Genomic DNA, 26,841 nt, shown 5'->3' with positions numbered 1-26,841 from the left:
CTCAAGCACCGGACAAAGTACACTCAACATCCTCCTCCTTAAATAAAGATTTAAAAACCCTCCGGATCAGAGAGGGTCGAGGTGGACGTGTGTGTGAGATCGTCTTTATGTGATTATAATAATATTATAACGTGGCAGCTGTAACATCTGTCGTCATCCGGACAAATACAAACTATACTTTAGATATTTACAACATTTCGTAAAATATTTAAGCTACTTTATCATTTCTACTAATGATGAGACATTATTAATAATTAGAACCTGAATTATTTGACTTATAGGCAGAATTTTAATACATGCAGACGCAAATAAGTCATTTTAAAAATACTTTGCTGCCTTCAGGCGTCTCCTCCTGCGCACGACGGAAACACGAGATTAAGGGAGTCGAGACGAACCCACTGAGTGTCAAAGTTTAAAACTGCTAAACATCTTATTCACATTTCAGCTACAGTTCATCAAAAACCCAAAAGCAAAATTCAAATGTGCTTCAGTTGTGTTCAAAGTCATCTGTTCGTCAGAGCGCTCGCCGTCGACGAGTGGAAGTCAAATATTTGGTAAAACAACAACAAATCATAAAAAGGTTAAAATGACATTTAGCTTCATTTTGTACAAACAGTTAAAAATGGCTTCTTCTTTTTTTTCTTTTCTTTTTTAAGACAAAGTCTCGGAGGCCGCGAGGAGCAGCGGCGTGCAGAGACCGAAGGACCGAGGTCGGTTTGGATTGAAGCACCCGTGAGTAGAAAGAACAAACCGTGGTGTGAGTTAATCATGCAGACCCGACCAGAACTGGTCCGGGGCGAATTCTTCTTCTTCGTGCAGCCGTCAGTCCGGGGCGGGGCGGCTGCAGCCGTCAGTCCGGGGCGGGGCGGCTGCAGCAGTCAGTCCGGGGCGGGGCGGCTGCAGCCGTCAGTCCGGGGCGGGGCGGCTGCAGCAGTCAGTCCGGGGCGGGGCGGCTGCAGCCGTCAGTCCGGGGCGGCTGCAGCAGTCAGTCCGGGGCGGGGCGGCTGCAGCCGTCAGTCCGGGGCGGGGCGGCTGCTCCGCTCTTCGTTTTTGGAAAAAGCGCCGTCCAGCCTGGCGTCACACAGGAGGACGATTCTGTACATGAAACTGCAAAAACATCCAAGCTGCGTCTCCCCCCTCCTCGCTGAGAGTGCACGTCACAGACTAAAACACTGTTTGCTTCCTGGAGACGAGGTAAAGAGTTCAGGTGCACAGCTGGTGGGAGGGGGGCGGAGAGTCGGTCCCGAGGGGTCAGAAGGTTTCCGAGTCCTCAGAGTCGTTCTCGGTGGTTCCCTCGCTGGAGGGTCGGGAGGGGTTCCTGGGGCTGCGCGGCCCCCGGGGGCCGGTGCCCAGGCCTTTAACCCCCTGGTGGGGCAGCTGCCTCAGCAGGGAGCCTGGGGAGGGAGCCCCGGAGCTGCAAGGGGAGCAGAAAGGCATCATGGTAGCCAGAATGAGAGCCAGACAGTCAGCCACCTCTCTGCTAGGAGCGCAAGCTAGAGCAGGCGTCAGACCTGAGAGAGAGACAGAGAGAGGGAAAAGAGAGGGAGGGGGGCAAAAAGGAGAGCGAGACGTAGACGGGGAGGAAGCGAGGAAGGCGAAGCAGAAACAGGAGCAGAAGACAAAGGAGGGACGGAGCAGCATTCAATTAGTGTTCAGCCAGCTGACACAGTACACGACATGAGGGGGGCACACACACACACACACACACACACACACACACACACACACACACACACACACACACACACACACACACACACACACACACACAAGCAAAGAAGCAGCTTGTACAGTGCGAGTCAGAGCTCCCACCATCAGTCAGGAGGTGAAAAGATGTTTTTGGTGCATGTCTACATTAAAGTGTGTTCACAGGAAGACGCTGCTGATCTCTGAAGGAACAATCAGGTTGCATTGTGGGTAATGCAGGTGAAGAATGTGTGTTATGAAGACGAAGACATCTGACGCTGCTGCATCGATTTAGATTTTATATTCGATGAACTGTCGTCGTCAGTCTGACAATGTTAGGAGCTCAATCAGGGAATCAATGACGATGTTGCATGTGTCCCCCCCCCCCCCCCCCCTCTCCAACAGTGAAACAGTGAAGTGTCTCGTGGGTAACATCCTGAAACTCCCCGAGCAGTGGGAACCCGTTCTAAAGACATTTATTTGCAGCGCACATGGAACAAAAATCATATTTAAAATCATTCATGATTCAAGTTCAAGCTGTGACAGAGGAAAACATTCATGCTCATCAACCACTGCGTGCAGCTCGGGGGGGTAAAGTGCCTGGGGGGGGGGTAAAGTGCCTGGGGGGGGGGCAGGGGGTTCACCCTACCGTTCTCATCCACCGTCTGAACGTTGGCTCCTCGAGTCAGCAGCTCCTGTACCGCCTTCTTCAGACCGCTGCGAGCCGCCAGGTGGAGAGGACTGACGGGGAGAAGGTTATAATGTATATATAAAAAATATATTACAACCTTTATAATATGTCTTCTGGATATATATATTGTATATAATATATATAAATATATATATATATATATATATATATATATACACACACACACACACACACACAGACTTCTTTGTGTTAAGGACAGAAGTTTTAGATTCTCACGTTTGCAGCGCTGCATTTGTTGCATTAATGAGCGCCGTGTCCGACAGCTTCTCCAGGATCATCATCACACAGTCTTCCTTTCCCTGTAAACAGGAAACTCATTTATACTTGTGGTGTTTTAACTCTGTGTGTCGGTGAGATGATGTAGCATGATAACTGATGTTGCAGTCAAAGAGATGAAGGGATGAAGGGATGAAGGGATGAAGAATAAAGGATGGAGGGTGGAGACTTACATTACTGCAAGATAGATGCAGGGCGGTGTTGCCGTCTTTGTCCATCGGACTGAGGGTGGCACTGGCGCTGGTCAACAGCACCTCTGGAGCACGAGCCATGTACACACACGCACACACACACAAACACACACACACACACACATGAATATATATACACACACAGTAGTTACATTAACAATCAACAACACAGGACGAGAACCAAACACACAAAGTAACACATCTCAGTACCCAGGGCTCCGACTCTGCCCTTCTCCGCCGCCATCATCAGTGCATTGCGACCTGATTGGTCCACAGTGTCGACAGGTGCATCGTGGGACAGGAGCAGCTGGATGCAGTCGACGTGACCCGAGAACGCTGCAGCGTGAAGAGGAGTCCTGCAGGAGAGGAAGAGCCTTCACTTCAAAGTACAAATACCACGATGTGAAAAGTCCTGCATTCAAAACCTCACTTCAATAAAAGCACGTGAGCGTTAAAGCATTAAACACTTAAAGTACGAGTGTTCTCTGTGCAGTCAAATGTTTCTGATTAATATCACTGCTGCATCAGTGTGTGTGCTGCATGTTCCCTCCTTCACATCCTGCTGGTAGTTTAATGCACACCATGCATCACATTCTATAACATCATCATGTTTGTATCTCCGTTAGAACCACGCGTCTCACTTTGTGGCGATGCATCTTCCAGCTGATCAAGAGGCTTTTTAAACACTGAAGGAGGATTTAACACATAAACACACACACACACACACCTGTCTTTAGCGTCTTTGCAGCCAGCGATGTCCGACCCCATCGCCTCCAGCAGCAGCGCCGCACACGGCTCGTGATCGTTGGCCCTGTTGGTGTAAAGCAGGATCTCACTGATAATCAGGACGTCAGAGCAGAGGATCTTTAATGCAGTTTAATAAGCAGCTCTTAGAATCTAAATGATCAACCAGTTTAGTAGAAAACCAATAAATAGATCAATTAAACGCAAACAAACTGTTAATGTGCTTCAAATAAAAACAATGTACTCACACAGCGCAGTGCAGCGGGGTGAACGGGTTCCCATCAATACAGCGACAACCTTTCTGCTCCAGCAGAACCTCCACACAGCCCTCGTGACCTGCACACACACACACACACACACACACACACACACCTTTGAGTTGTCTTGTGAGTTTGATGTCTACATGTATCTTTATGAGAGAAAACCTCAAACAAACACATTTTAAATCCAGCAAGATGTATAAATAAATAAATTATATATATGTATGTATGTGTGTGTGTATATATATATATATATATATATATATATATATATATATATACACACACACATACATACATACATACACACACACACACACACACATACATACATATATATGTGTATGTGTATATAGTTGTCTCTGAACACTGACCGTAGTAGCAGGCCCAGTGCAGCGGCGTGTACCCGCTGTGGTCTCTCAGCGGGGGGAGGGACGGCGGCTCAGAGCAGGCGATGCTCAGCAGCTCGCTCAGCCACGAGGCGTGACCTCGGGCGGCGGCCAGGTGGATGGCGGTGCGACCTCGAGAGTCGCCGAGCAAAATCGAAGCTTCCTGCTCCAACAGACACTGGATACACTCCTCCTGACCACACAGCAGCTGGGGGGGGGGATTATAAAGTCACAACAGAGACAATGTAAGAACTCCATCATAACGAAAAGTGAAGTCTATATTTGTTCTGGAGGCACACTGGAGAAGGGTTACGGTGCTGGCGCTCACCCCGAGGTGCAGTGCGGTGAGGCCGTGTTTACTCGCCGCGTTCACGTTGGCTTCCCGCTCCAGCAGCAGCGACACGGCGTCCACGTGACCTCCTGCCACCGCCAGCATCAGAGGAGTCCTGCAGACGAGGTGCGAAATTAACAGCGTTCCTACACCTCCTTAAACATCACATTCAAGGACTTTCCAGGTCCAATTCCCTCAAATCCAAGGACCCAACAGTTTGAGACACTGATCAAGGTGGAGTTCTGTGATTCTATAATGTGAACCACTCACTGTCCCTGAGCGTCAGCGGCGGTCTACGAGGTCCGCACTGTCAGACTCATCCAGCAGGAGGCGCACACACGTCGTGTGACCGTTCATCACTGCAGGGAGACGCAGAGTGGCGAGAAGAAGAAGAAGGAGAAGAAGAAGTAGAAGAAGAAGAGAAGAACGAAGGAGAAGAGAAGAAGAAGAAGGAGAAGAAGAGAATAAGAGAGAAGAAGAAAAGAAGAGAGAAGAAGAAGTAGAAGAGAAAGGTAGAGAGAAGACAGACGTAGACAGAAGCGAATGATAGAAGCAAGGAGAACGAAGAAGAGAAGAGAAGAAGAAGACGGACAGAAGAAGAAGAAGAGAGAAGGAGAATATTAGACTCAGAAGCTCCGAAGGAGAAGAAATAAGGAGTCAAAGAAGAAGTCCGAAAGAAAACAGAAGAAGAGGGCAACCTTCCCTCCTCAGACGCCTCTTGAGAGGACGGATAAGGAGAAGCCAGAACTTCTCCCTCCGAAGTCTCCGCCGAAGGAGAGAAAACGACAGAAATGTTTGTTAGTTGGATGATGTGCTGAACAGAAACAAATACAAACTAATAACTTTCTCTTCTTATAAACAGATCATCAAACCATGAAGCTTCATAAGTCTCTGGTGTATTACCTTAATGTGTGGTGTGTTGTGTGTGTGTGTGTGGGTGTGTACAAAAATACAAAATGTGTATTTGCATTTTTGTCATGGTTTGTTTTCCTGCGTATAAAGAGAGGAGGTCCGTTGTCTCTTCATTTATCTCTTCATCATCATCATCATCATCATCATTTAAAACATGTTGCATTAAGATTTGAAACTTCCCCGGACCATCAGCACGCGGACGTGTCTGCATACTTATGGCCACATGTTGATGCAGAAGTTACCGTGACAGGAAACAGGAAGCTGAACCCACCTGCCAGGTGCACAGCGCTGCGTCCGTACTGGCTGTCGGTGGTGCGCGGCGACGCCCCCTGGCTGAGGAGGGTGTGAACGCACTCAGCGTGGCCCCTGAGGGCGGCCAGGGCCAGGGGGGTCCTCCCCGCCTCGTCCCCCTGGTCCACCTCCCTCTCCCCCTGCAGCAGCACCTCCAGGGCCTGAGCGTGGCCGTGGTACGCCTGCAGACACGGACACGTGACACCAAGATCATTTCTTTGGTCACATGTTAAAACTGATGCACAACTTATCACAAATATATTTAACCTTCATATCTAAAGGAAGAGAAATGTCTTTATTTACTTACTTTAAATCACTTTCATGTACAACGCATGTGCTTAAACAACATTTAACATTATTTCACAACTTTTGTTAAATGAAAAAAACTGTTTTGTGGAAAAAAATAAGTTCATGCTATTTATTTTATTTATTTATTTATTTATTTATTTATTTATTTATTTCATTTATTTATTTTATTTATTTATTTATTTATTTATTTTATTTTTTTATTTTTTTATTTATTATATTTATTTATTTTATTTTATTGAAGAAATATTTAATAACCACAAACATATAGTCATATATTTCTAAATGTTTTTAAAATAGCTGGGAACTGTAGTTCTGGACCGTCATTAGTCAAACTGGAGTAAATGGGGACTATTTTCAGCAGTGGATTAATACACATTGTGTGTGTGTGCATGTGTGCGTGTGCGTGTGCGTGTGCGTGTGCGTGTGTGTGTGTGTGTCTCACAGCAAGGTGCAGCGGGCTCTTAGCGCTCAGAGATTCGGGGTCGTCTTGATGACTGTCGTCTCTGTCCAGCAGCTGCAGGTCACACAAACATCAACATGAAACCCACAGTCCACTCTATATAATATTCACTTCCTGCTATGAATCATAATCATACGACACTCGTGTTTCTCGTGGATTTAGAACTTGAAGCATGATGGGAATTTAGAAAGAGACATCAGAAAACTGGAATGTTGTCGAGAAAATATGTTCCGCCAAAAAACACAGAACGCCTCGAGTCACAACACAACTATTTCCTGTGTGTGTGTGTGTGTGTGTGTGTGTGTGCGTGTGTGTACTGACCAGCTCCAGACAGTGCCTGTGTCCGTAGGCTGCAGCGTAGTGCACGGAGCTGTAACCCTGCTTGTCTTTCAGAGAGGCTGTCGCTCCGCTCTGCAGCAGGAACTCCAAACATCTGCAACACAAACGTTCCTTCAACACACAACGAACATGAAACTGAACGAGACACGATCTGCTTTTTATTTTCATTTCATTTCATCTGGCGTCCGATAAGAAAAACAATAAGTAGACTTCCTGCCGAGCCTCTGCTGAAGCAGGAACTCTCTTCGCTTCGCACTAAAGCACCGCCGCACTTCTTCTACAATGTTGCATTTTACTATTAGCTTTTTATTGTTATTATTTCGTGTTTTATTTGCAGTCTATCCCTGTTTTTATCTTCACTCTACATCTTTGTTCTTCTCTATAACAGTCATTAGATTTCCTAAGATGACGTCTTCTAAAGAGAACAAACATTAAAAAAAAAACCTTGACCTTTGACCTTTGACCACCAAATTCAAATCAGTTCGTGTTTTAGTCCAAGTGGACGTTTGTGACGTTCCTGAGACATCACGCAGACGAGAATGGATCGGACGGATGTGCGGGCGCCCACAAACATAACATCGCTACAAAATGTCCCAGTAACGCATGTCGTGCATTTCTTTGTAAAAATATGTTTTAAAAAGTCAAAAGCGTTATAAAGTCATACTCTCGTATATTATGTCATAAAAAGTTGCCACTTGATCATTTGATCGTGTCAGACGTCTGTGTGTGAGGTCACTGTGACCTTTGACCTTTGCCAACATTAAAGAAATCCCCCCCAGGACAGAAGACGTCAGTGAGCGCCGCTGCTTTAAATCATTGTTTGTGTGCGTGCTGTAATTAAACGCTGCTTTACGTTAGTTTGTGTGGAACTCATCAAAATGTAAATGTTTCTTACAGCGCGGCCTCTTTCTCCCGCTCCGCCTGAACGCCTTCACTCTCTGGCTCCAGATTCACACGTCGCCTGCAGAGGGGGGACAACAGGGGGGAGGGTGAGACAGCAGCAGGGAGGGGTGAGACATCAGGAGGGAGGGTGAGACAGCAGCAGGGAGGGGTGAGACATCAGGAGGGAGGGTGAGACAGCAGCAGGGAGGGATGAGACATCAGGAGGGAGGGTGAGACAGCAGCAGGGAGGGGTGAGACATCAGGAGGGAGGGTGAGACAGCAGCAGGGAGGGGTGAGACATCAGGAGGGAGGGTGAGACAGCAGCAGGGAGGTGTGAGACATCAGGAGGGAGGGGTGAGACAGCATAAGGGAGGGGTGAGACAGCATAAGGGAGGGTGAGACAGCAGCAGGGAGGGGTGAGACAGCATAAGGGAGGGTGAGACAGCAGCAGGGAGGGGTGAGACATCAGGAGGGAGGGTGAGACAGCAGCAGGGAGGGGTGAGACATCAGGAGGGAGGGTGAGACAGCAGCAGGGAGGTGTGAGACATCAGGAGGGAGGGGTGAGACAGCATAAGGGAGGGGTGAGACAGCAGGAGGGAGGGGTGAGACAGCAGGAGGGAGGGGTGAGACAGCAGGAGGGAGGGGTGAGACAGCATAAGGGAGGGGTGAGACAGCAGGAGGGAGGGGTGAGACATCAGGAGGGAGGGGTGAGACAGCATAAGGGAGGGGTGAGACATCAGGAGGGAGGGGTGAGACAGCAGCAGGGAGGGTGAGACATCAGGAGGGAGGGGTGAGACAGCAGGAGGAGGGAGGGGTGTAAATAAAGAGTCTCACCTCCGGTCCAGGTCCGAGGCAGCAGCGTAGTGCAGAGCAGAGCGCCCCCACTGGTCAGTGGCGTTGATGGCGGTGCCACAAGCAACCAGAGTCTCCAGACACTGGTAGTGACGGCTGGCGGCCGCGTAGTGGAGGGGGGTTCTGGGAAAAGAAGCGGGAACAGATGAACTCCTGACGACACAAACAAACGCTTTATTGGGACAGGTCTGCAGTTCTTAAACCTCTTACCTGCCGCACTTATCCCTCCGGTTGTGGTCTCCACCGCTGCTCAGGAGCAGCTTCACACACTCCACATTACTGCACACACACACACACACACACACACACACACACACACACACACAGTTACTGCAGGAAGACAAACAGACTGTATATATTGTTGTTTTTAATTGTGGGTTTAAGGGTTAAAACTGAATTTGATGATTAATAACCCAAAAGGAACTCTTAAATGTTGCTTAAACTCTTATAAACTCTTATAAATTATTGTATTTCTCATTTCCAAGCGTTGTTCAACACGAGCAGTCAGACGGTCGGAGAAGATCATTCTTCATTATTTTATAGGTTTGTCTGTTTGGATGCTTTTTCATGTGAAGCGTCTTCGAGCACAATATAAATTAAATGTATTATTATTATTTATTGATCATAGAGGGTTAATTCAGGTGTTGCAGCAGGACAAAGAAAAATAAGTACAAATAAAATAGAGAAAGATAAAAAAATTATAATAATTAATAAAAAAGATTATAATAATAATTTTTAAAAAGTAAATAAATAAAATAAATAAATAGATTAATTAATTAATTAATCTATTTATTTTATTTATATTATATATTATATATATATTATATTAATAAATAGAATAAATTAAATGGTGGAAGGTGAAATCATTACCCAATATGTTCTGTTGTAATGACGGATTATTACAAACAGTTCAGGTGAGCTCACTTCCTGTTTCATTAGAGGTTTAATGATCTGAATGAACTCCGACCCGTCTGATCGCCGACTGCTTGAGACGTATATCTTTATAACAGACGTTGAGGCTCACCCTCCGGCGGCGGCGGCGTGCAGGCAGGTCCTCCCCAGGCTGTCCGGAGTGTCGATCTGGAAGCCTGCAGACAGGACCGAGTCGTTACACATTATGCTAAACCTCCGGCCTGAAGAGGGCAGCGCAGGGAGACGCAGGGGGGCCAGACAACACACAGCAGCAGCCACCACAGAGAGCGGAGGACAGGGAGAGGAGGAGGTGGAGAGAAAGACAGGTGTAAGTGCGACAGGTGAGGGGGGGGGGGTAGGTGAGAGTGCATGAGGCTGGCCATGCATACAGGAAACACAAAAACGTCTATAAGCTACATGTTGCACAGAGAGCTAACATGTGTCGTACGTAAAGATACAAGAGGAAGAGAACACTACATGTTCACCATGCGGCTTCAGTTCCTAAAATCATGAAGACGTTGTTAACTTGTTACTAAGCAACAGACACAACAAAGACTTTTCTCATTCAGGAAGTGAACCTGCAGGTGAGCCAACTGTTTTATTGTGCAGGAGATTTGCAGTGCTGCAGGAAGGAGGCATGTTTGCACTTCCTGCTCTCTCGCCTCGAGGTCGATGGAGATTTTCACGTGTTGTTACGCGACATAAAATACGTCAGTGAAATGTGTTTTTAAAAAGTGCCGAACTGAGAGTACAGCCAGTGAGTGAGTGAGTGAGTGAGTGAGTGAGTGAGTGAGTGAGTGAGTGAGTGTGTGTGTGTCTCTCTCTCTTTGGATAAAAGTATCAAGATGTTTTGTAACATCAGTCTCACAAAAGTAAATCACAGAGAACACGATGTGTTGTCGTCTTGTGTTGAGGCTTCTTTTTAATCCTTTATCGTTAGTTCACTTCACGCTTCTTCACTTCACGCTTCTTCACTTCACGCTTCTTCACTTCACGCTTCTTCACACGTAACGGCGACTTCTGGCTCCTGATTTAGCTCCGAGTGCAACAAATACAAAAGCTCAGCAGCACTTCTGCTCACAACAGGCGCAGCAGTGCAGCTGCACGAGGCTCAAGCACATGGAAATGACTTCTTTACAACTCAGCAGAGCCACATGAGGAGTGTCCTCCTCCACACACACACACACACACACACACACACACACACACACACACACACACAAGTGTCGGGGCCAAAACTAAACAAGAAAGGGGATTATCGTCTTTCCACTTATTCCCACTTCACATTTGTTTGTTTGTCAGAAAATGACTAAATGAATGTGATGAGTGGAAATACAAATGACTTCAAGCAACAAGTAAACTTTTTAGATGCAAACAGAACGCTGTGACAGGATCCAGCAGAGCACACTCCACTCAGGGAGGAGTTCCACTCAGGGAGGAGTTCCACTCAGGGAGGAGTTCCACTCAGGGAGGAGTTCCACTCAGGGAGGCCTCGTCTTCTTTCTGGAACATTGTGACTTGAATTTGGCCGGAGCTGAATATGTCCACTTGTGGAGGAATTCACCACGAGGAGCAAGAAAAACAAGCCGGCCCAAACCTCCCCGAACATTAAAGACAATGTTCAATATGTTCAATAAACCCCCCCCCCACTGTTAAATGAGACAGCAGCTTTATGTTTGACCTACACGTGTTATCTACAGGTGTCCCTACTGCCCTGTGTGATCTGCTCTCGTGTCTCACATCCCAGCTGCGTTTTACGGGCGTGTCAGCGACACGAAGCGTTTATTTACGGTCAATATGTAATACATTTGACAATTTACTACATATTTTAGGGTTTTATGGTTATTTCATCATTTTCATTATCTAACTTTTATCATATTATCTTTGTTTTCTTATCATCTGAACGTTTTCTTTCTCCTGTAACGCAGTTTATTCAACTCTTCTGTGTTGTGTAATCCTTATCTTAATGTCTAAGATGTTTGGGTTCCGCTCTCAAACTGGATCCGATTCTGCAGGATTCTGCGGGGACACAGAAAGTGTTCTACACTCGGGGGTCTGATTACAAACTAAAGAGAGGCGTTCACCTGAGGACAGCAGCTTCCTGCAGCAGTCCGAGTGAGCGTTCAGGGCAGCCAGGTGCAGAGGGAACATGTCGTGGACTCCTCGCCTTTAGACAAAGGAAACAAAAACCTCTTTTACCGGATGCCTCGTCGTTTGTAATCAAAGACAAACGTCTCCGCAGGTGAACCAACAAACCTCGTGCAGTCTGCCCCGCTGGTGATGAGCGTGTTGATGAGGAGCTCGTGACCGTAGCGGGCGGCGATGTGGAGCGGCGTGTTGCCGTCTTTGTCCACACAGTCGATCTCCCCACCTGAAATAAAACTTACATTTAGAGGCAGAATATGCAGCAGGCGTAACTTCAAGAGACAAAAGACGAGCGTAAAGATGTCTCGCCATTCTGGATGAGAGTCTGCGAGCGAGTGAAGCGTCCGTGAACTGCCGTCATGTGAAGAGGACTCTTCCCGTCACGGCTCTGAAGGAGAAAGAAAACAACACATATTGATCAGCTCGATTATGACCTTACTTCTTTACATATTCTTACACATTTACTATGACAATGCACGCTAACGTTTAACAAGCTAACAAGCTAACAAGCTAACATCCTCACGTGCTTACAGCATTAATTGATGTTTTGGAAACTTGGAGGCAACGTAATCACTTCAAAGCTTTCACAGTTGTCCAATCACAGATCTAGCAGACAAAGCTACAGAAGTCCAATATTCAAATCTAATGACTCTTTTTTTCAGCTCAGTTTTGGTCTCTACCAACTCCTCAGTGCAGCGTTCAGCAGCTGAGAGCAGATGTTTCCCTCAGGAGAACCAGATGTTTCCCTCAGGAGAACCAGATGTTTCCCTCAGGAGAACCAGATGTTTCCCTCAGGAGAACCAGAGTATTGGACCGACTTCCCGATAACTCTGTACCTGCATGTTGACATCAGCTCCGTTGTTAACCAGGAACTCCAGACAGAGCGCTCCATGTGTGGAGGCGGCGGCAAAGTGCAGCGGGGTGAAGCCCTTGTTGTTGGCCTGGCCGACGTTGGCGCCGTAGTCGATCAGCTCGCTGACGACGGCGTCTTGACCGTTAAAACAGGCCACGTGCAGCGCCGTGTTCCCAAACGCATTGGACTCATCTATCTGTTGTCAGAGTGAAAACAAAACCCGTTATATTCGGCCGAGGAAAGGTGTGTGTGTGTGTGTGTGTGTGTGTGTGTTGTGTGTGAGTTTGTGTGTGTGTGTGTGTGAGTGAGTGAGTGTGAGTGTGAGTGTGAGTGTGAGTTTGTGAATGAGTGTGTGTGTGTGTGTGTGTGTATAGTGTGTGTGTGTTGAGTTGTGTGTGTATAGTGTGTGTGTGTGTGTGTGTGTGTGTGTGTGTGTGTGTGTGTGTGGTGTGTGTGTGTGTGAGTGAGTGAGTGAGTGTGTGTGTGTGTATAGTGTGTGAGTTTGTGTGTGTATAGAGTGTGTGTGTGTGTTTGTGAGTTTGTGTATGTGTGTTGAGTTTGTGAGTGAGTGTGTGTGTGTGTGAGTGTGAGTGTGTGTATAGTGTGTGTGTGAGTTTGTGTGTGTGTGAGTTTGTGTGTGTGTGAGTGAGTTTGTGTGTGTGTATAGTGTGTGAGTGAGTGAGTGAGTTTGTGTGTGTGTGTGTTGAGTTTGTGTGTATAGTGTGAGTGAGTGTGAGTGTGTGTGTATAGTGTGTGTGTGTGTGTGCGTGAGTTTGTGTGTGTGTGTATAGTGAGTGTGTGAGTGAGTGAGTGAGTGAGTGAGTTTGTGTGTGTGTGTTGAGTTTGTGTGTGTGTATAGTGTGTGCGTGAGTGTGTGTGTGTGTGTGTGTGCTGAGTTTGTGAATTAGTACTCATTAAGTGTTTAACATGGAGAAGGTGTTAGTGAGTGTGAATTATTTTCCTCAAGTGTCAGTATGTGTGTGTGTCTACCTGTGCATCTATCTTTGCGGGGACCAACTACTCGTTTCAGACATTGGTAGTGAGGACAGTTTGGGTCACTTTGGGACAAACTTTCAAAAGGCTGTTTTGTGGTTCAGACTTAGTTTTAAGATTTAGGTTTAGGTCAGGGTATTCGGTTTACATGCGCAAAATATTCCGGTTATTGCCCTTATTCTGGAAAAGACAATATTCCCACTAAGCAGTTTATATGGCATAATATCCTGTTTACATCAGCTGTGCATACTCAAAGTATTCCACCGGTGGCGGACTTATTTGACCGTGCAAACACAGCCTCCCTCTTTCATTCCTTTAACCACCTTCTTGAAAAGGTCGGCGTTGTTTCTACATCTAAAAAAACCTGTTGACATCCAAGTTTTTCACAATGTTTAAAAGTATGTGTGTTTTCTTCCTATGACCAGAAATGTGGGTTTCTCTTTTGGTCATGCATCTCTAGTTAGTTTGTGTTCAAACGCACAGACTGACCGGAAACAGGGAAAAGGCCGTGTGTCACAAACTGCGGTAAAAAGGAATTGAGACGCATTTTCAGAATGCGCTGTCATAAGAATGCTCCTAATACCAGAATAATATCGGCACATCCCACACGTTTTAAATGGAAAAGACCTAATTCGGAATATCCAAAATTAATAGTCCTCACAAGTATGAATAGTCCTCTCACGTATGAATAGTCCTCTCACGTATGAATAGTCCTCTCACGTATGAATAGTCATCTCACGTATGAATAGTCCTCTCACGTATGAATAGTCCTCTCACATATGAATAGTCCTCTCACGTATTAATAGTCCTCTCACGTATGAATAGTCCTCTCACGTATGAATAGTCCTCACAAGTATGAAAAGTCCTCACAAGTATGAATAGTCCTCACAAGTATGAATAGTCCTCTCACGTATTAATAGTCCTCTCACATATTAATAGTCCTCACAGGTATGAATAGTCCTCTCACCTATGAATAGTCCTCTCATCTATGAATAGTCCTCTCACGTATTAATAGTCCTCTCACGTATGAATAGTCCTCTCACGTATGAATAGTCCTCTCACGTATGAATAGTCCTCTCACGTATTAATAGTCCTCTCACGTATTAATAGTCCTCTCACGTATGAATAGTCGTCTCAAGTATGAATAGTCCTCTCAGGTATGAATAGTCCTCTCACCTATGAATAGTCCTCACAAGTATGAATAGTCCTCACAAGTATGAATAGTCCTCTTACGTATGAATAGTCCTCTCACGTATGAATAGTCCTCTCACGTATGAATAGTCCTCTCACCTATGAATAGTCCTCTCACGTATGAATAGTCCTCACAAGTATGAATAGTCCTCACAAGTATGAATAGTCCTCTCATATATGAATAGTCCTCACAAGTATGAATAGTCCTCACAAGTATGAATAGTCCTCTCATATATGAATAGTCCTCTCACGTATGAATAGTCCTCACAAGTATGAATAGTCATCACAAGTATGAATAGTCCTCACAAGTATGAATAGTCCTCTCAAATATGAATAGTCCTCTCAAATATGAATAGTCCTCACACGTATGAATAGTCCTCTCATATATGAATAGTCCTCTCATATATGAATAGTCCTCTCATATATGAATAGTCCTCTCACGTATGAATAGTCCTCTCAAATATGAATAGTCCTCACAAATATGAATAGTCCTCTCAAATATGAATAGTCCTCTCAAATATGAATAGTCCTCTCACGTATGAATAGTCCTCACAAATATGAATAGTCATCTCAAATATGAATAGTCATCTCAAATATGAATAGTCCTCACAAATATGAATAGTCATCTCAAGTATGAATAGTCCTCACAAGTATGAATAGTCCTCACAAGTATGAATAGTCCTCTCAAATATGAATAGTCCTCTCAAATATGAATAGTCCTCTCAAATATGAAAAGTCCTCACAAGGATAGAAAGACAAACGTGTGTGTGTCCTGACCTCCACAGACAGGTTCAGCAGGTGTTTGACGACAGCGATCTGCCCGCTGGAGGCCGCCGTGTGGAGGGGAGTGTATCCACGTTTGTCCTTACAGCTGATCTCCGCCCCCTGACTCACCAGCAGGCAAGCCACATCCAAATGCCCTGCAGGGGGCGCACCAGGACACACAGACATTGGGCAAAAAAAAGAGAGAGGAATAAACTGTTAGATTGAGTTGTTTACGAACCAGAAGCAACACTAAAGCGATGGACCCATCATTTGCGAATAAATTATGAATCTGTTTACGCTATACCACGTTATACTAACACCACGTTTAATTTTGTCACCATCACAGTTCTCCAGAGCCCAACGTGCCGTCTTTGGGTTTCTGGTTTAGTAATTGAATTTACAATAATATAAAACAGACAAAAGAAACAAATCTCACAAAATGGGAGAAGCTGAAACTTTTGCATCATAAATGACAAATAATTAATCAATTATCAAAATGTATGTTGATTAATTTTCTGTCAATCGACTAATTGACTCAAGACTTTACATTTCTAACTGTTTGTGGCAAAATGTATTTGTATGCAAATATATTTTATTTCATATTTTATACATGTTTTTATTTATTTATTTATTTTACGCAACCCGACCCCGGATAAGCGGTAGACGAAGGATGGATATTTATTTTACTTGCTTGATTTTCTTTTACACAGAGAACCTGAGACTGCTTCTCTGCAATTGTTATTTAAAGTTATTATTTCTGATGATATCATTTTGATGTTTTCTGGTTTATTTACATTTGTCATTTTTTTTAAGTAAAGTTAATTCAACTGTAAACGTTCCTGCCTAAGGACATACTTCCAACTCTCTCGTACCTCTAAGTTACCGAAGATGATTTGCTGTAATTTTGTTTTGAAGAGATAACTCTAAACACTTGTAAAGTATGTTGTGACTTGTTTTACTTGTTTCCAGCTCCTTCGGCTGTTCGGTGACTCAAAATGAGCCACTGACTATTTTTTTTTATCTACTTCCAGTAAACAAAAGTCACGACGTGTGAAACGTCTCCAACAATCTCTCTCACCCATGAAAGCTGCCCAGTGCAGCGCGCGGCCGTCCTTCTTATCAAAGGCGTTGATGTTGGCTCCTTTAGCGAGGAGGAGGTTTACCATCTGGAAAATAGAGGGTAATAAAAGATATATATTTGTGTGTGTGTGTGTGGGTGATGGTCTTTATATAACAGCATTGTAAATACAGATCATCACTTGGCTCAGTTGTTGCTTAAACACTGAGCATGCTGGGAAGAAACATAGAAGAAGCCCTTCAGAAATCTGCCGCCTCTCCTTGTTAATTTTAGATTCAGCATATTTGTGAATGACTCCATGTGAGAAAAGGAGCGTTTGAAAATGAACAACCCACTTAATAACCTCCCTGACACAGCTGCACCCGCCCACCCGTTTCCTTTAACCAACTGAAATAGCACAAAGGAGCGTTACATCACAGCCTGTGTGTCGGGAACACGCCGCAGCAGGAAAGTGCTGCAGAAGATTAGAACACTTCACTGCCGGCGTCTGCAGTACCTCGGTGTGGCCGTTGAGGGCAGCGTGATGCAGGGCGGTGCGTCCGCCGCGGTCCGAAACGTTGACGCTACTCAGCAGCGGGATGATGACCTCGGCGCATCGCAGCGCGTTGTTGGCTGCAGCGACGTGCAGCGGCGTCTGCCAGTTCTTGTCCCGCGCGTTGACGTCGGCCGAGTGGCGGATCAAAACTCGCACCGCCTCCTGAGGAAGGAGTTTGTGTTTACATAACTCACTTATACGTCGGCACCTCTGAGCACCAGAGACTTTACATTTACAGCTTCTGTAATGAGACGCAGCTCCGTGGGGAACAGAACACGTGGGCAGAAGAAATGACACATATCTCAAGACATGAAACAAGATTTAAAATGTTTCTGCACATAAATCCATCAACATTTGCATTATTTTATGTTTCAAATCTTTCATCTGCAGAGAAACAACTTAATAACCAACAAAAACTAAATATTAAGCTATTTATTCACTATTACTATGAAGGTGATGACCTGTAAGTAAAGATAAGCACAGAAGGAGATGTACACGTGTGTGTGTGTGTGTGTGTGTGTGTGTGTGTGTGTCTGTGTGTGTGTGTAAACACCGCAGAAGTTCATCCTGCAGATATTCCAGCCATGTTGAATTACTTGTTTGGACGTCTGATTAACCGGTATGACGCAGATTCTCAACACTTTCTAAGATAACGCTGTCGAAAATGATGAGTGTGCGTGTCGACCTGTTTTCAGGTAAATACCCTGAGCTGCAGTTTAGTTCCTTCACACCTGTGTCACATGGGACATGGCAAGAGTGGTGTGTGTGTGTGTGTGTGTGTGTGTGTGTGTTCACCTCGCTCCGAGATGCCACAGCACGATGGAGGGGGGTGAGCCACATATTATCTTTGGCGTTGACCCGGGCCCCTGCAGAGAGGAGAAGCACAGAGTCCAGTTTACAAACATGGAACCAGCTGGTGAGACACAAACCTGCACGCTTCATCTTCCAACGTTTAAGACTTTGAAAGAGTGAAAAACAAAAGGGCTGTTATTTTATGAAGATCGGTTCTCAAATGGTTGAAACACTTTGTTGTTTGTGAGACTTCTGAAACTAAAATGAGGATTTAAATTTTTATTATTTTCAATAAATCGTGTCGTCTGTCGAGCGGCACAAAATATCTTTTATGTAAACTCGATGAACACATCGTGAAAGATCGTGACTGCCCTCAGGGATTCTTTGAGTTCGTTAAAAGAGAGTTTTAGTAGAAAACTGCACTTTAAAATGTAACAAATTTGGAAACAAGAAGACAGAAAACAGATGAAGACGAGAAGATCATTTACCGGAGAGGATGAGGAGCTCGGTGATCTCGGCATCGCCCAGGAAAGCTGCCGCGTGCAGCGGCGTGCGCTTCTCCGAGTCCTGCAGGAGGAGGACACACACTTGTTGCTTATAATATTGAAAATGTACGGAAGGTTTCAAACCTTGATCAGCAGCTGCACTTACATGTGCTGTGTTTCAGGACGGGGTGGTGCACATTCAGACATGTTTATATTACATGGCATTAAGACACCCCAACAAAGCAACACTTTCAGAATCCACAATTATTCCCAAATGACACCTGCACTCAGGCAGCAGCTGCTCCAGTACAACAGTACACTTTATCATCTTGCATCTTCTCTAGGGGGAACATGGAGCCTTTTGGATATCTGCTGACACAAAAACTATTCCTACAGCAAAGTGCTGAACAATTAATCAGTATTGAAGCTGCAATATGGAAACGCACAATAACCGAATCACAGGAGGCTCAGCATGTGTTATGAATCATGATGCAAAGATCTTATTGGATCGTTGAGCTCTACTACGAAGTCCTGCCCTCTCAAGCATACGCTGCTGGCTGCAATGTTACCCATGAGTCCACCCTGAGTCCACTGTGAGTCCACCGTGAGTCCACCGTGAGTCCACCGTGAGTCCACCGTGAGACCACCGTGACCGTGAGTACCACCGTGAGACCACCGTGACAGTGAGCCGGTGACATCAGCTCACAGAAAGCATCTAAAGTCCACACACACCCTGTGCTGCCCGGGTACACACATGTGTTCACATCTGTAAGTAAACTCGCTCTGAGCTTTGGCTTCACTGACTCTTGACCTCCTCCCCGTCGCTGTCAGGCTACAACAGGAAGTGGAGCCTGAAGGAGCTGATTTTGAGCAGAGACGGAAACAAATCTGCGTGTAGATCTGGATTTGCATCATATTGTGACTCTGCAGATGCGTATAAATATTAGGATGTCGTACAAGGAGGAACTATGCTTTGTGCAGTTATTGGTAATGTGTGCACGATATGTGCACGTGTTGCTCAATGCATCTGCAAGTAGTTCTGGTAGATGGAGCGCTTTTATATAGCGCTTTTCCAATCTTTGCCATCATTCAAAGTGCTTTACAACACGTCACCCATGATGTGCACCTTGCTACCATACAAGGAGCACATCAGCTAGTCAGTAGGGATAAGCATTCACACACACACACACCACACACCACACACCACACACACACACACACACACACACACACACACACGGGATCGAACCATCAAAGGCGTCTTAATTAAGAGACATCTAAATGAGCTACGGAGAAAAGTTTCCACCTGTTTAAGGATTTAAAATATGTTTAAAATCCAAACAGTGCAGATGTTTCAGGAGTTTGTTCGACTCCCTGCAGTATTTGCACTTCTGTGAAAATCAAACAAGAGATTAAGAACTTTCTTGGGTTTATCTAAATATATAATTAAAGGAGGATTGTGATAAATGTACGAGTTAATGTGTCGCAGCCTTCCGTCTCGATGTGTCCTCACCAGAGCGTTGATGTCTTCAGATTTATAAATGAGCATGCGGATCTCTTCAGGGTCTCCGCTGAAGATCGCCTGGATGAGAGGAGGCTGCGGGAGAAGAGAGAAGACACAACATTCAACACATGACCAGAGGCAACACGTCCGACATGCAGACAAACACGTGAACTCTTTCATCAGGGAGGCGGCGGGACGGAACCAAGTGGTGGTCGTTACACAAGAGGGGGTCGAGCATGATCCTTCCCACGGTGTGTAACTGTGTGTGTGTGTGTGTGTGTGTGCAGCTGCTTGACGTAAAGCTGCTGCTGTGTTTACAGAAGCTGGAGCGAGTGCAGCTACGACACACTGTATACAAACATGTACTTTAATACCAACAGAACGTTTTAGAACTAACTTCTTATATGAAAACAGAAACACGTCATGTTTCCATCAGACAGAGAAACTGCTGGAGATTCATACAAAGGGCACCGCGTGGAGGACACGTCTCTGGAGCCCGTATGTTGTTAACCAGATCACAGATATGAGGTAAATAGAGGCCCCACACACACACACACACACACACACACACACACACACACACACACACACACACACACACACACACACACACACACACACACACACACACACACACACACACACACACACACACACACACACACACACACACACACACACACACACGAGTACTTAAGTACAAGTTAAAGGTACTTGTACTTTATTTAAGTGTTTTTGTCTTTGCAGAATACTTCATACTTCTACTTCCCAACATTTCAGAGGTGGATGTTGCACTTTTTACATTTAGTTGACAGCTTTAGTTTGGAGCTTCGACAGAAAGATAAAACTATTTAAATAAATTAATAACGTAAACTTGAAAATATAAAATGGAATTCCAGGATAGCTTTATAAGTCTCTACATTTGCATGTGATATTGGAGTAAATATTAAAATGATCTTTATCACATCACGTATGTTTAATCTAAGTGGCATCACGTGGACAATATTCAAACTTTAATTCAAATTAGAAAATTGAATTGCAATATAGACGATGCAGCCTTATTTTACATTTGTGCAAACATTATTTAAAACACAATTATAATTAAAATGCAATTTTCTAACCATTAAAAAAATTAAATAAATGGTTTAAAAATTAAATATCAAACATGATTATTACATTTTATTTGTATTTACTGAAATAAATAAATATTTTAAAATGTATTTTAATTTAAAGTTTACATTATAGTTTTAATAAAGTCCCTCATGGGCTTCCATACTTAATCTTTGCATGTATTAATATGGAAATCTAATAGAATGTAATATAGGCTATGATGCATTAAAACTGTATTACAGTGTAATATTATATAATATGGGATATAAGATATAGTGCACGCTGAAATGTAGCATTACATAATATAAATGTCCTTTAACACGGACTGAAAGAGTCTAATCAGCCGCATTGATTATTTAAAACTCTGAAGGTCGATGTCGGAGCCTCTGCAGCGTTACTGATGAATCAGATCTAAACACAGAGACGCCTCACTTCACTTCCTGTTGCACAGTCGCCTTCTCAGAAACAAGAGGAACCACAGAGCAGCGTTTCACTTCTGCTTTTTAAAAACTGAGCTCACATGTACGAACACTTCACTTCCTCAACGGAGCGTTTAATTTCCCCCCCGTTGAATTCGATTCTGGTGTAATGCCACGTCGTCATCACGCAGGTGACCACGTGTTCTAATAATAACCCTTTTCTTCATTTGACACATTCAAAAGTTTGGAATCAGCTGTTATATTCATGATTTGTTGTTAAAGTCTATTTCATTTCTTTACGGGGGAAACGGCTGCGAGTCGGATTCGAACCCGGGCCACATGAGCCGCTCGCTCTACCAGCTGAACTACTGGGGTGTCCAATAACATCTAATCTGACTGAGATACAACCAACTGTGTACTTAACATTTGAAAAAGAAGAAGAAGTTAATGATTTAAACTTCCATTTCCTGGATGTCCCCACAGTGTTGCATGATGGGAAAATACTGTTGGATTTAGCATTTGTTTTCCAGTCCAGAAGTCGAGTCAGTGGAACGTTAAGGGGGGGGGTTACACTGTGACTGTTGAAGAGCAACACGCTTCATTATCCTTTTTTATTCTTTCTTCTGTTATCGGTTTAACTCGAATGTCTTTTGTGTTTTATTGGTCATAAAATAATTTTATTTGTATTTGTTTTGTCTTATTAATTCTTACTGTAGGGTTGCTCATTATCTATTATTATTATTATTAATTTACTTATGTATATTTTAATTTAGTCTATTTTAATGATTTAATTTAATTAATCAATGTGCTTTATAAATAAAGTTTTGCTTTGCCTGTAAGATCCAGCTTGTTATAGGCATTATTTAGTTCCCTTTGGACAGAGCCATGCTAGCTGTTTCCCTCCGTTTCCATTCTTTATGCTAAGCTAGGCTAACTCCTCCTGGCGCTGACTTCATAGTGAGCAAACTTCTTCTTTAACTCTCAGCATTTCCAAAAAACTACTCTTTCAACACAAACCAGCTGCAGAAGAACTTAAATTAATATAGTTACATGTCATTGTGAATGCCGTATCGTAAACTGATGATACAATCTGAATCTGAAAAGAGAAAATAATGAATAAAGACATTTTAGGGTGTTTAGAAGTCGACACCTCGACCTTCCTCTTGAGATCAAACTCAACTGGTTGAACAGGAAGTAACATTCTCACTTTAGTCTCTGTAAAACTTCCTGCACAACCTTCAAGCCTCACAAATCAGAACACACTTCACCAAAGTGAACGATTGTCTCGTCTTCCTCATCGTTTTTTCCCCTCTTGGTCATCATCGGCTGCTAAGTAGCGTTTCAGGTTGAATCCGTGTTTACTTGAGGCGCAGTGATAAGAGCTGGAGGGAGGAAGGACACGTTCAGGGTAGTGAGGCCTCAGCTGGAGAGGAGAAAAGTGGGGGCTGTGCCTTTAAAAGAAGCAGCAAACGCTTGGCAGCATATGGCTTCTTTAGCTATGCCTTTCTTTCTAAGTGCTCCCCACACACACACACACACACACACACACACACACACACACACACACACACACACGCACACACACGCACGTCTACACACACGTCTACACACACGGACACTCAGCTGGCAGCGGTCCCTTGTCACAGTGCTGAGTCTGTGATTGCCATGGGGACTCGGAGAGACTGGTGTTGGCACGAGAAAGGAAAAGAGATTTAGGGAACATGAATGAGAACACATTCCAGCAGCTCCACAGCGACCAGGGCCGGGGATATGTTGGAATAATAAAATGCTGATATATCAGCCAGTATTTGTTTTGGAGTTATTCTTGAGCTGTTATCTGTAAAATCAATTATTCAATTTCAGTCCAGATAAAAGTCAAATATTCAGAAGAATCCAGCCAGTTTTTCTGCAAATCACTAGACTGCAATATGTTTGCATATCTGCCAATATTAGCTAGCTAGCAACAAATAAATGATCAGTTCTGATGCAACAGTTAGCTAAACAGTCTCATGACTTTTATATCTTTGTAAACTCAAAATCAACAGTGTGTCGTGTGGATTCCTTCACATGTTTAAATATAAAGGACTGTAGTTTTTTATTAAAATATTTACAGCATGTTTTGTTGCATTTAGCAAAACACTATTACCCAGAAGCCCCAGATGTTCACGAGCTAAACGTCACGGCTCGACGAAAGGAAGTTGAAAAAATTTATTTTAGACGAGCGTTGGTGAGTTTTATAGATAAGGGTTAGGGTTAGATGCCGTTGCGTGTCGTTACGTGTCTTTACGTGTTTTTGCGTGCCTTTGCGTGTCGTTGCGTGTCTTTGCGTGCCTTTGCGTGTCTTTACGTGCCTTTGCGTGTCGTTACGTGTCGTTATGTGTCGTTACGTGTCTTTGCTTGTCTTTGCGTGTCGTTGCGTATCGTTGCGTGTCTTTGCTTGTCTTTGCTTGTCTTTATGTGTCGTTACGTGTCTTTGCTTGTCTTTACGTGTCGTTACGTGTCTTTGCGTGTCGTTGCGTGTCTTTGCGTGTCTTTGCGTGTCGTTGCGTGTCGTTACGTGTCGTTACGTGTCTTTGCTTGTCTTTACGTGTCGTTACGTGTCGTTACGTGTCGTTACGTGTCTTTGCTTGTCGTTGCGTGCCTTTGCGTGTCTTTACGTGCCTTTGCGTGTCTTTACGTGTCGTTACGTGTCTTTGCTTGTCGTTGCGTGCCTTTGCGTGTCTTTACGTGCCTTTGCGTGTCTTTACGTGTCGTTACGTGTCTTTGCTTGTCGTTGCGTGTCGTTGCGTTATGTGTCGTTACGTCCACACAGGAGACAACAGAGGAAACTAAATCAGGATTAAGGAGGAAGATCTGATAAGCGTCCACTAAAGAGACTCGTGACCGGAAAGTCAAAAGTCAACAACTTCCTGTGCTGAGGATCCTGCGCTGCCTTTGTGTTGTGTTGGTGGAAAGATGAAGCTTCTACCCCAAAACAAAACGAGTTTCGAGGTGGAGGAAGTACTGAACTCAAACTCGCATTTAAATTCTTAATCAAGTAAAAGTATAAAAGTATTACCATCAAAATAAACTTAAAGTACCAAAAGTAAAAGTTGTCATTATGCTGAATGACCCATTTCAGAATTTATATTATTATTCTTGATACATAAATGTCTTAATAACTTTAATGTTGCAGCTGGTAAAATATACTTTATACTGTTGGCCAACATAATATCTGCATTATATGTAGGTCTTTATTTATTATTCCATATTGGCACATAATATCTTATCTTCGTTGTATTTAGAGTATTTATTATGTTATGCACAATACTGGAGGAGGGCTGATCATCAAAAAACTGCAAATTAACTGTCAAATAAAAGTAGTGAAATAAAAAGAATAGTTTCCTCTGATATGTGGAAATTTAAATAAATATCAGGGGGAAACTTTTTCCACCAGTGTCTAAATAAAGACATTTATTCACTTAATTAGACATAATAGTCCTTTCACCAGATTGACCTTCGACCTCTGGACAACATCTGTACCTGCATATCCTCCCTGTAACCGCAGCAACCGGCCGAGCATCATTTACCATCGTAGGTTAAAAGATCCGACGACGGCAGATTCTCATGTGACCCACTTGATCAGCACATGATGAAACAGAATAAATCTATAAGCCAGTGAGCTCACTGTCTGCTGAGCGGAGGCCTCCAGTTATCATCATCACCACACACACACACACACACACACACACACACACACACACACACACACACACACACACACACACACACACACAGCTCTGAAAGGATCAGAGACTTCCAGCAGAACGTCTCGTCAGACGCTCACGTACTGAACTCACGTACTGAACTCACGTACTGAACTCACGTACTGAACTCACGTACTGAACTCACATACTTTTAATGCAACTTTATACTTCTACTGCACTCACTACATCTCAGAGGCAAATATTGTTCTTATTACTGCAGCACATTCGTCTGACAGCTTTGTGAATGTGTTGAGAAGATTCTCCTCCTTCAGATAAATAAAGTGTTTAAAAAGCCTCTTGATCAGCTGGAAGATGATGTCACAAAGTGAGACGCGTGGTTCTAACGGAGATACAAACATGATGATGTTATAGAATGTGATGCATGGTGTGCATTAAACTACCAGCAGGATGTGAAGGAGGGAACATGCAGCACACACACTGATATTAATCAGAAACATCAGATGTAAAACATTTTAGTGCACAACAGTTCTTTACTTTCATTATTTAAGTCTGAATACAGAAGAGCTGCAAAGATCAGTCGACGAATCGAGTACTTGTTTACAGTTTACAGTTTTCATGCAGAAAAGTCAGAAAATGCTGTTTTCAGCCTTTCAAATATGGAGATTTCCTTCTCTGTTTTATATTAAAGTGAATATCTTTGGGTTTGGGACGCACAAAACAAAACATCACGTTATACTTTGAGAAACTGGACATCTTTCACTCTTTTCTGACATGTTCTGCACATTAAGCGAGAATTAAAATCCTGTTTAGTTTCAGCTCGTCCATCTCTGAACCCTTTCAGAGATGTGAGCTTTACTAAACAACGTTTGCAATAAGATCCCTTTAGTAGCTGTTCTGGAGCTTTTAGTTGTAATACAATAATCCTCAGCAGACAACAGAGATGTGAGAACACATCCCTATTTGTGTGTACACTTTTAAGACTTCTTGTTTAGTTTAAAAGTGAGATTGAAACTCTTCTGCGGAGCATCATGTGATGCAAGAAGACCTCCAGAGCAGCGAAATAGATCTTGAGGTGAGATTATTTCTCAAATATGTCTCCATGGTATCAAATCTTATCAGAAATTGATTTTTTTTTTTATGCATTTGGAAGTCTGCCACGTGAAACACTCATTTGTGCACCATATCTGTGCACCGTGGAGCCACGGATTTGCATTTAGCTGCAGATACATCTTCATTATTGAGGATATTTGCGGTGTGCAGCTCTGATGCTTTGCGGAAGGAGACAGAGCAGGAAGTGTAAGTGAAGTGGGCTGTCCTCATTTTAACGGAACACCGAAAGATATTACCGACAAAGGCAAAAACCAGTCCATTATTAACGTGCAGTGTTTTGTGAGCAGCTTTATGAATGTGCTCTGTGCTCAGCCTGCAGGGAATAAACGTGCTTTCTTTCCTCACAGTTGTGCCCAAAGTAGCGACACACAAAGACATTAAACATAAACTCATAGCACACAGCAGTGGGATGATGAAGCGTTAAATGTGGAGCCTGTTTAGATGCTAAGCTAACAGCTAGCAGGTCTACCTGGTCGGCCAGTTTGAGGACAGCCATCTCTGGGTCAGCTCCGGCGTCTCATCCACTCCCTCCGACGCCGCAGCACCATGCACGGTGCGACGCTGCGCCCCGCTCCCCCTCACCGGGCTCCGGGACTTCCTGCAGCTGG

General features: G+C 44.0%; 1 protein-coding gene across 1 annotated transcript; it reads right to left on the bottom strand.

Moving 5' to 3' along the window:
* Positions 1-1,060: 1,060 nt before the first annotated feature.
* Positions 1,061-26,841, bottom strand: ankrd44 (ankyrin repeat domain 44). Its single transcript, XM_029459210.1, is given in 29 exon segments — positions 1,061-1,511; positions 2,336-2,427; positions 2,615-2,697; positions 2,848-2,930; positions 3,076-3,221; positions 3,593-3,676; positions 3,858-3,945; positions 4,244-4,466; positions 4,587-4,704; positions 4,860-4,879; positions 4,881-4,948; positions 5,773-5,974; positions 6,544-6,615; positions 6,883-6,994; positions 7,796-7,861; positions 8,617-8,757; positions 8,845-8,913; positions 9,659-9,722; positions 11,631-11,713; positions 11,803-11,917; positions 12,001-12,079; positions 12,528-12,740; positions 15,506-15,648; positions 16,572-16,659; positions 17,068-17,268; positions 17,902-17,972; positions 18,387-18,465; positions 19,897-19,980; positions 26,703-26,841. Coding segments are annotated over 29 exon segments (3,174 nt in total). The 5' UTR covers positions 26,730-26,841; the 3' UTR covers positions 1,061-1,251.

This window comes from Cottoperca gobio, chromosome 21 (genome assembly GCF_900634415.1).
Source record: "Cottoperca gobio chromosome 21, fCotGob3.1, whole genome shotgun sequence".
Lineage (NCBI taxonomy): Eukaryota > Metazoa > Chordata > Actinopteri > Perciformes > Bovichtidae > Cottoperca > Cottoperca gobio.
This window is presented reverse-complemented; position numbering and strand designations above follow the sequence as displayed.